Source organism: Thamnophis sirtalis, unplaced genomic scaffold (assembly GCF_051295495.1).
Source record: "Thamnophis sirtalis isolate CommonGarterSnake01/CBP01778 unplaced genomic scaffold, rThaSir2_p1.2 scaffold_1, whole genome shotgun sequence".
Classification (NCBI taxonomy): Eukaryota; Metazoa; Chordata; class Lepidosauria; order Squamata; family Natricidae; genus Thamnophis; species Thamnophis sirtalis.
The window spans coordinates 23,723,244-23,733,217 of NW_028261381.1; the positions used below are offsets into that span (position 1 = coordinate 23,723,244).

The 9,974-nt window shown below is 53.2% G+C and overlaps 1 protein-coding gene across 1 annotated transcript; it reads right to left on the reverse strand.

The window, feature by feature from the left end:
- Nucleotides 1-5,093: 5,093 nt before the first annotated feature.
- On the reverse strand, nt 5,094-8,609 carry DLX1 (distal-less homeobox 1). The gene is made up of 3 exons (XM_087710641.1): nt 8,246-8,609; nt 7,224-7,423; nt 5,094-6,103 (listed from the first exon to the last, which is right to left on the reverse strand). Exons 1-3 carry the CDS (start codon nt 8,556-8,558, stop codon nt 5,849-5,851), a joined length of 768 nt encoding a protein of 255 aa, XP_087566767.1. The 5' UTR covers nt 8,559-8,609; the 3' UTR covers nt 5,094-5,848.
- Between the last annotated feature and the right edge of the window lie 1,365 nt (nt 8,610-9,974).

Sequence of the window (9,974 nt, forward strand, 5' to 3'; positions counted from 1 at the left end):
CGAAGCCCACTTGGGGTTTGTGCTGTTTTGTACAGTAATAGCATCGCCTGTGAACTAAGCTGTAGGTATAGCTGGGGGGGGGGGGCGGAGAGGGAAAGAGAGGAGGGTGCGACTAAATGAAGCTCTCTGGGGCTAGTGCAGCTGACCTGGGGGACCAATGATTTGCCGACCCCGCCTTTGCCCTACCTGATTTTAATGGGGAGGAAGAAAAGAGGGACAGGATGTATAGTGGAGAAATGTAAGGCGAGCCCAAGGGAACGAGGAAGCCCGTTTATTTCTTGATTGCCCTTTCGTTCATCTTTGATCTGCGCTGATCTAAAGAGCTTTGTCTTGTAACTTTAATTGACCATGCTTAAAAAGGGGGGGGGAGGGGAGCTCGCGTGGCTTTGTGCATGCGCACGATGTGATACGTCTCTACCAGAGACAGAGGTAGACACTCACATACATAGGCATAGTATGGTGACAGTTGCGGACTTTGGGGAAATAACATTCTCAACTACAACCCCTAGGGGTATGAGAGAGAGGGAGAAAGAGAGAGAGAGAAACCAATGGAGAAGACAACTAGAGAAAGCTCTTCGGTGTCCGCCAGGCGAGATAGGGTGGGACAAGTACAAGAAGGCAGATGAATGTCTGGATGGGTTCCTTAGATTTCAACTGTTTCAAAATGCAGGACTCAGCTGCCTTTGCTGGGGGAGGCCGACGCATTTCCAGCTATGGAGATGATCTTTTAAGAGGGAGAGGGGGGGAATGAGATTTGTTTTGGGGAGGGGGGCTTTGGGACATATTAAAGAGGGATCTGCTTGCCCATTTCCCGGGAGTCTGTCTTCATTACTTCAACATTGTGCATTTGCTAATGCGAAAGGCCCCCTTCCTTTTGACAAGTCTGCGCCTTACACCTGCAAGCAATTTGGCGCGCTCCAGTATAGAGAGGGAGAGACGGCAGTCGCACGGATTTCATTTCTCTCTGTGTGTGTCTCTTTCTCTCTCCCTCTCTCTCTCTGTGTGCCTTTCTCTCCTCCCTTATTCCCCCCATTCTCAGTGCACAGCAAATTTGGCTTTCAGTGCGTTATCTCTTTTGTTAATGCAAAAAAAGATTCCCCGGGCGAAAAAATTGCTCATAATTACCAGAGAGATGGGGAAACTGCATTAGAATAAATAAACCTGAAATTACTGTAATTATGTTGTGTTTGATGGGCTCGGCTTGTAATCAAGAAGAGAATACAGTGAAATGATGCTGACCCTCTTGGGTTTTGCAGCTGCAGGCGCACTTTGGGGTCTTTTTTAGGAGAAAAGGAGTCATTCTGATTATCATTAAGCTGTGTGTAACCTACTGCAGAAGTGTTGGGAAATGAGAGGCAGAGGCTTCTTCCCCCCCCCCCCCCCCTATGCGGGAGAGAAATTACCTATTCTTAAATTGCGTTTTTTTTTACCATTGGCAGATTTATCCGGTAGGGCTGTGTTGTTTGCGAAGAGACCACGGTTGAAAAAGGCGTAGTACTCGGCATCAATTTTTAATCATTGTAATGAGGTATTGTTTCAATAGAAGCCCCTTCGGATGATTCAGAGTTTAATTAATATCCTCATTATGATGAATTTCGAATCAGATATTTGATGAACTACTTGTCGGGAATAAGGCAGAATTAATGAGCTCTGCGGCGGCGAGATTAGCATTTGCAAAAACGGTACGGTTTTTATCAAGGCGCCGTAACTCCAAGCCCGCCTTCACCGGGACAAAACTAATAATTTCTCCATTTGGACGGGTTAGCTCGACTTGATTTAATTAAGGGAAGCCGAGGCGTTGGAGAGGATTCCGGGTCGAGTTGGTTTGACCGCGGGGGCCTTTTCAGGTGGCCTTTCCCCTGGCTTGGGTTCTCGCCTTGCCTCGGAGTCGATTCGAGGCCTTCCTTCCTGGAGGATGGCAATCCCGAATTGCCGCAGCCCCATCCCAGCTATTTACCTCCGGCTTTGGACACCGGAAAGCAGTCCCGCGCTTGCAAAAAGCACCCCGGACAACTCTCCTTCCTCCCCGCCAAAGGTAAACGGAAGCCGGGACTCTCCCACGGCCGGCGTCGCCTCTTCTCCGAGCGCAAGGCCCAGCCCCGACCGGCCCTGCGCTCTTGCGCCTTTTCCGCCTTGCCTGCGCTCTCCTCTCTTCGCAAGGAAGTGCATTAGCCGGAGCCCCATCATCCGATCACTCATCGCCCAGAATTGAAAAATGGGTGCGTGTCAAAACAAAAATCGATACAATTTCTCACCCGCTTCCTTCCCTCGAGCAGCCTCCTGGAAAGCCACTCCCCAGCCCCCGCCCGATCCACACCCACTTTAGCCTCTCCTCTCCTTCGGCTTCTCTCCCACCCCAAAGAAACTTGTCAGTGGATGAGCACCTCAGCCGCAAGGCAAGGGCGGCTTTCTGCAGCTCCGAACCCCCCCCCCTGATCGTGCCGGTTCGACCTAGCACCGGGGCCGGGAGCTCTGATCCCGGCCGAGATCTGACGAGCTTTCCCCTTCGACCCGCCCGCCCGCCCGGTAGGTCGTCGTGATCTTTGCCAGCGGGGTTCTCCCCGGGGAATTCGTTTGCTCTCGGGCTCAACCTTGAAGGCGTTTTTGTTTTTTTTAAAGCCTCGCTGTCTTAGCTCCAGGGAGGGGAAAGGCCTTTCCTCGGAGCAGAAGGGCTGTCGTCCTTTTTGGGGTTTGTACAGAGCTGAGAACAGAGATTTCACGAGGCAGCCTTGGGAGAGACTCTGCTTGAGTTCTGAAATCTTGTTTCAGTTGGGAAAGAAGGAAGTTAGTTCTCAGTTCCCTGAAATCCCCCAAGACTCTGAAAATATAAGAGGCAAAAGTCTCGAAGTTATTCTAAACCGGTTCTCCTTAGAGTCCATTCCATCCCACAAAACCTCACTGGTAAAAACGCAAGCAGAAAAGAAAGCAAATTCCAACTTCCAATCCCCAGGTCTTTCTCCAGAGTTCCTTATCTGCTGCCCCTCCTGTTACCCACCACAAACTCCTCTCGAGTTTATTAGCAAGGTGCAGGTCCTGCCACAGAGAGGGTGGGGGGCTACCGGTTGCTTTTCCCTGCCTGCCAATCCCCAGCCTTTCCAGGGACCGATTGTTTCCTTACCCTGAAGCCGCTTCCAGAAGTTGGGTGAGGTTGGAGGTTTGGGTTACTGCAGAAAAAGAGAGGAGGCACCAGGCAGTTGAGAGAGGCTGGTGAGCCAGTGCCAGGCCTCCAAAAAGCGGGAGGCACCGGGAATGAATGCCTTGGCTGCTTGCTTGACCCCAACATTCCTAGGCCGCCCAACTTTCCTTTTGCCATTTCATTTGGGATCCTGATAAATTCCCCTATCCCAACTTTTTTGTCTGTCAGCCCCTGGAGACCGTTCTTTAGACCAGCTTTCCTCCTGAAGGCCATCTGTCCCGGGAGAAAGCTAACATTCCATTCCATTAGAGCTGGGGCAAAGAGGAGATATCCTCTCAGACCTATGGCTGGATCAGGATCTGTCATGAGATCATTGTGAGTGGCTTTTCACTGGCCTGGATTCCTAGGAAGAATAAAATCCAAGCAGACCACAGTAACAGAGCACAGGGAAACCATAGTTTTATGGAAGCTAAATTAAGGATAACAATGATAATGCTATCCTGATCAAATATTTATTATTATTATTATTATTATTATTGTTGTTACCTCCTTTCCTTTAGAGCCCTCCATCACTGATGAGATCTCCTTTTCAGGGTACCAAGGACATATTCCTTCAGGCTGTCCCTTTTCACACCCACATCCAAATCCAGGCTCAGAGCGCCAGATCCAATGCCCCGAGGAGAGTCATATATGCTAGGCCATGGGGAAACACAATCTTCAAAGACTCCAGCCCTTCTGGCTTTGGTCAGGGTTGGGAATAAGCACTGGCCCTTGCCATTGGGCATCTTTATAAATGCTTTTGCTTTGTATTTAAAAATGCTTTTGTGATGGAGTGCTTTCTGGGTAAGGGGGAGTCTTACTTTGTCCTCTTTTCCATCTCCCCCCAATAAAGCAATGCAAGGCCATTCTCATTATAAAACCAGGCTCCTAATAAATCTCAAAAAGAACAGCAAACGTCCAGGTATTTGCATGCATCGTGGGAGAGAATTTCTCCCCATGAATGGGTTGCTTCTGTTTTGCCTCCAAGCAAATTTATTGAAGATTTGGGGTTTCATTTATTTATTTTTTAAAACGGGATTTTTTTAGTTATACCCAACTAAATGGGCCTGTGGAGGAAGAAGAGAAAGCAAGAGAGAAACCAGAAGCATTTGTTAAAAGCCCAAAGAACTAAACCATGCTATTCATTAGTGAAATATATTGACATCTTGAACTCGGACATGGGTGCGGGGAGGGAAGGCAAAAAAGGCTGATGCGTGAATGGAAAATGAATCAAAAAGGTTTAAAAACAGTCTAAAGAGAAATTAGTTTTTCATGTGCCCCTTACATTGCTTTAGGAAAAGTAAGGCAATCATCAGCCGGCCTCTAAAGTGAATTATGTTGTGTTTGTTACCAACTCCCCTCCACCCCCTTAAGGGAAGGCCAGCGATACAAATGCCATCCAGTTCTATAACTCCATGTCAAGTAAAGTGCTTAAGATCGTAGTTTACAAGTTTCCCAGCCTTGGAAAGCGCTTGCACGTGTGTTTCAAAACTACTTGTTACCCTTTTGAGCAATAGATCAAATAACATTAAAATAAAATTATATGACATGCTTTTAACCACTTTAGCCACATCGGGGATTTGGTGGATCACACAACCCACTTTACACTTGGTATCATTTCAGCTGAGATCCATGCAAATGAACCCTAGAAATAAACCCGAGATCGGCTTCAAAAAAGCCGTCAGACTAGGTTTTTGCAAATGTGTTTGCAGTCCGAATCTCATGGCCTTCCTCCGCTCGCGTTGTGCGGGTTTGTCCCAGAGCCAAAAACAAACAGCAGCCATGAGGAGACGTTCCCTTCAAGTGTGCGCGGGGTTGGTTTGAAACAAACGGCCTGAACACAGCATCACTTTTGCAAAACAGATCCGCCCATAAGTTTATTTTTTAAAAAATGTTTAGGACTCTCATAGTGGTAGTTTTAAGTCAATAAATAATAATAATTTAAAAAATCCCCTTTCCCATTCGACAAAAGGAAAAAAAAATGTACACCGAGAGGACTACAACGAACACGGAAAAGGAAAAGGAAGGGAGGAAGGAAATAAGGAAGGAAGGAAGGGTTGTTCCTTGGCGAAGCCCAGAAAGGAAAGATGAGAAGGGAATGGCCAAGTGTCATTTGGACAGGACAGAAAGACGGACAGAAGAGAGAGGACCCTGCTCCCCCTCCCTTCCTCGGACAAACAGGTTCTTTGCTGCCGGCGTCCTGATGGTCCACCCAGGCCGAGGGCCGGATTCCGCGCTGCTGTTGCGGCTGCTGGCAGGCTGTCGTCCGGCGTGGCTGGGGGACTATCTGGGGCGGCCGCGTCAGCTGTCTGCAGTGGGAACCAGCCCCGCCTGGCATCTGTGCTTGTCTCGGGAGCTGCGACCCCCCTCCCCAAAAAAATCTTCGGCTGCCCAGAGACGCTCCGGCTGGCTCAGGCTTTCTAAAGGGGGGAACGAAGGCGGCTTCCTTCCGCGGTGCGATTTCCCCAGACCAACAAGGGGGGGCTTTGTTTTTTCTTCGCTCGTTTTAGTTCGTTCGTTCGTTCGTTCGGGGGTTCCAGCCGATGGGGCGATCGGCTTATCGGTTCGACGTTGCAAAAGTAAAAATAAAAACGAAACAAAAAAAACACAAAAGCCAAAGCAACAACCAAAAGAAAAACAGAAACCGGAGCCGGCCAAGCCCTTCGCTCAACCTCACATCAGCTGAGGCTGCTGCATAGTCTCCTGGTGGGCCGAAGGGTACCAAGACGTGTAGCTGGGGATGTAGGTGCCCGGGGTTCCCGTGGAGCTCTTACCCGACGACGAGCTGGTGTTCCAGACGGGCGGCCCGGGCGGAGAGTTGGCCGAGAGCGACCTCCCGTTGGCCAGGGCGCTGCTTTCCAAGGCGGCTCCCCCTTGCTTCATTAGCTTCTTGAATTTGGAGCGCTTGTTCTGGAACCAGATCTTGACCTGCACTCCCCCCCCACAGTCCCAAAGAGATGAAACGTTCAGAACACGGCACACCGCAGAAGTCACGAGCCCCTTCCCTGCCCCAACCGCCCTCGGAGACCCTCATGGCTCTCCCCCCCCCACCCATCCTCCGAGGAATCCGCTCTCGGCCCCAAGGCGCCAGGCAGCGACCTCGGACAGAAAGGTCGAAGGAGCTGGAGGCGCATCGCTGGGAACTGAGGCGCGCTCCGAGTTTTCCTCCCCGACTTTAATGGGGGGTGTGTGTAAGCGAGTCAGCTGCTGTTCCGAGACTAACCGGGTCGTTTTTAACTTTTAGCCTCTTGCCCAGCGTCCAAGGACCGGGAAAGGCCAATAACTTTATTTCCCTCCGTCCACACGTGGCTAAGAAGGGGGGGGGGGTTGCCGCGATGCTTAAGACCTCGGGATGCGGCCAGGATAGAGAGTAACTCTGCGCCACAGACAGCGGACTCCTGTTTCTAAACCGGAAAGGGCCCAGGCCAAAGAAACGTCCCGCGCCAATGAAAAAATCCCCAGGGTTTTTTTCTTTCCAAATTTGAGGTTTTCGACCTAGGAAGGGTTGTGGGGGGGAGATACGAACGAATGGTAGGGTAAGTGGTTTTTCCTTTGGGTCGGATTTCTGGAAAGGGTTGTTGTCTGTGATTCTGGCCCGGGTTTCTCCAGGTCCTGAAAGAAATTTTCCGGAGCTAGAGAAACTCGCACCTTAAAATCTTAAATAGGGTTCCTCGGGCCCTCTTTAGGGAGAGCAAAGACCCTTTGAGCCAAAGATGCCTTGGGAAGAGGAGAAGGGAAGCTCGACCAAAGGCTTCGTAGCTCAAGAACAAGAAAATCAACGCTAAAGCAAATAACATATTTTAAGGTGTTTTTAGGGCGCTTTCCCAGAGTCGATAGATTCAATCCAGATATGCGATAGAGAGGAGGGAATCCTTTAGGGGAGCTTTTCTTCACCTCGACCAGACCCCCCCCCTCCCCACGAAGCTCTCCGGCTCCTTCCTTGCCGAAGGAAGCTCGGCTGGGAAAAGCCCGAAGCCTCCTGGGGGGGAAAGGAGAGCGTCCCATGGCCGGGGATGAAGGAAGGGAAACGGCTCCCCGCTCTGCCTACCTGAGTCTGAGTGAGGCCCAAGGAGGCGGCCAACTCGGCTCTTTCCGGCAAAGCCAGGTACTGGGTCTGTTGGAAACGCCGGTTCAAAGCCTGGAGCTGCAAGCTGGAGTAAATCGTCCGAGGTTTCCGGATTTTTTTCCCTTTGCCGTTAAAGCGCACTTCGCCGCCTTCCACCACGGTGCTTTTCTCTGTCTCGGTCCCTGGAGAAGAAGGAAGGGACAAAAGAGGCCCGTGAGAGAGAGAGAAAGCTGGGCACTTGGCTAACTAGGCGGAGGTGGCGAGGATCCACCCCAGCCGCGCAGCCTCTCAGTCAGTCCAGGTCAGAGGTTCGGCTCCGGCCCCGCACCGGCCTCCAAAGGGCCCCGGGAGCAGCCGGTGTCAGGCTCCCTTCCTCCGCCCTCCAGTCAGTCATGCTTAATGAGCCCCGGAGCCCCACCGGCAGAGCCCCCCGAAGCCGGGCGGGGACAAGGCGGCCGTGGCGCAGAGGAGAAGGGGATTGTTGGCAGCCCCGGAGTTCCATCGCCCGTGGGGAAGGGGAAGAGGGGCGGGGGGGGGAGAATAGGAAAAGTTTTTCTATTTTTACAGGCGGCGGCACTTTAGGTTTAATTACCCTTAATTGCATACATTGTTTATAGCGCGACGCAATAAATAATTGCCGAGCCTAATAGGCGCACATCTGGGGGGGGGGTGAGTTGGAAAGAGTGCAGAGGAAATGCTTTTCGGGGTTTTGCCAGCCGGGCCTGGTGTGGCTTTGTGTGCAAACTCCAGAAATCTTGGAAACTAGGCTGGTCCCTTGAGGGCAGTTGGGGCAGAATCCTGGGGGCTTGAGGGGTGGGGGAGAAAATCTAAAGCCCCCCACTTCAATTCAGTTTGGCTGCGTTTCTTTTTGTTTTCCGTATTTTTCAGGGAGGGGGGTCCATTTAGGGTTTCTCCCCTCCCCTCCCTCTGCCCCCCTCCTCCCCACCGACCCCCCCCTCTCCGCCCTGCCCTGCCCTCCCCTCTCGCCGGCAAATGGCACGTACCTGTCTCCTCTAACCGAGTCTGAGCCAAGCTGGTGCTGTTGGGGTAGGACTGCACCGAGCTCATGTAAGGGTTGCCCGAGTGGCCGCTGACCGAGTTGACATAGGGGTAGCCCAGCGGTCTGGAGAAGGAGGATGCGGCGCTGTACGAGCTGTCCGGCTGCGAGTGGCCGGCCGAGTGTAAACAGTGCATGGAGTAGTGGCCGTGGGCCATGGGCGACGGAGGCATTTGCTGCCCGGGCGGGCCAAACTCCATGAAGACCGCCTTGCCTGAGACGGGGCTATTTAGGCTCTCTGGCATGGTGGTCATGGTCATTGCTCGCCGCTGACTCGGGTGGCTCTCTCGCTCTCTCGCTCGCTCGCCCTCGCTCGCTCCTGCTCCTGCTCTCGCTGGCTCTCTCGTCTTTGGGGGGCCTCTCTCCCGGCCTGGCGTTCTCGGGACCCAATTTAAGAGGCCGGGGCTTTTCACTTTCCATTCATAAGAAAAGGGAGTTTGGCTCTTTGAAAAAAAAAAGTGTCTCTAAGGCATGAGATGCTGGGGGGATCTACACAAACTCGCCTAAAAGCTTTGACTCAGCCAAACGCCATGAATATGCATGAGCTCGCCGAGCTGATTGGCCCGCCGTCTGGCAGAAGCGCTCGCGATTGGCCCGAGACGCTTTTCGGGGGCTTCGCCGGCTGGACCGGGCGAGCGAGAAAGACGGACTTCGCCTGGGAGGAGGAGACGGGGCCGCGGGACCCTTCCAGACGCCTGAACCCCCCACCCCCCGCCAACCCCCACCCCCACCAAGGATGCGGGGAGGAAGGCGGGAAAGGTTCGCCCACCAGGCCCTCTGTTCTCCTCTGGGGAGGATGGAGCCCCGGCTCCATTCTAGCTCTCTCCCCACCGGCTCTGCTTGACTTTTCCAGGTGTCCCTCCCGGTGTAACTCGTGACTAAACTCCACCACAACTATGTGTAAGCTGGAAAAGAAGCCTAAGGGTCTCCCTCCCCCCACCCCAACCTTGCCCCTTTTTCTGCCCCCCCCCCAGCCTCTCAGGTGTGTGTGTGGGGGGGGTCTCGGTGCGGCGCCTGGCTGCGGGCCGGTCTTCGCTCTAAGCAGCAAAGCGAGGGGAGCGCCGTTGGCAGGGGTGGTGGCGGGGCGAGGCCGGCCAGGCCCCTCCTTGCCAGGCGCGCGCAATTGGCGGGGCAGGTGATTTCCCCCGGGGCTGCGTTTGGCGCGCAGTGGGGCCGGTGGAGCGGGAGGACTAGCTAAGCGCTCCACCAAGGCTGAGGGAGGGAGGGAGGGAGGGAGGGAGGGAGGGAGGAAGGAAGGAAGGAAGGAAGGAAGGAAGGAAGGAAGGAAGGAAGGAAGGAAGGAAGGAAGGAAGGAAGGAAAGGAAGGAAGGAAAGGAAGGAAGGAAAGAACGAAGGAAGGAAGACCGCCGGAGGAGCATCGGAAGCCAAAGTCGAGCGCGGAGGGGCGAGGGATCAGCGCTTCCACTCTCCCGACAAGACAGGTCCCTCGTGGGGTCAGGCCAGGTCACTTTCACGGCTCCACGCATCCAGTCGGTAGCTGACACCGTGCGGTCCGAAGGGGGGTGAAGTAAGCTTTCGACTCGGTTGGATTAGCCCCATTTAGGAGGAGGATGCCCACTTTAGAGTCAGGGCCACGGGATTGACTCCTCCCGTTCCAAAGCTATCTATGGCAAGACCTGGTCCACTTCGGTTCCTTTCAAGTGGAAGTCTTGAAG

Excerpts from the sequence above, each read along its gene's own strand:
- DLX1 (XM_087710641.1), bottom strand. The coding sequence starts at position 8,558 with ATGACCATGACCACCATGCCAGAGAGCCTAAATAGCCCCGTCTCAGGC. Across the intron at positions 7,424-8,245 it reads GACTCGGTTAGAGGAGACAG|GGACCGAGACAGAGAAAAGC; the intron begins GTACGTGCCATT and ends CTTCTTCTCCAG. Across the intron at positions 6,104-7,223 it reads TGGGCCTCACTCAGACTCAG|GTCAAGATCTGGTTCCAGAA; the intron begins GTAGGCAGAGCG and ends GGGGGAGTGCAG.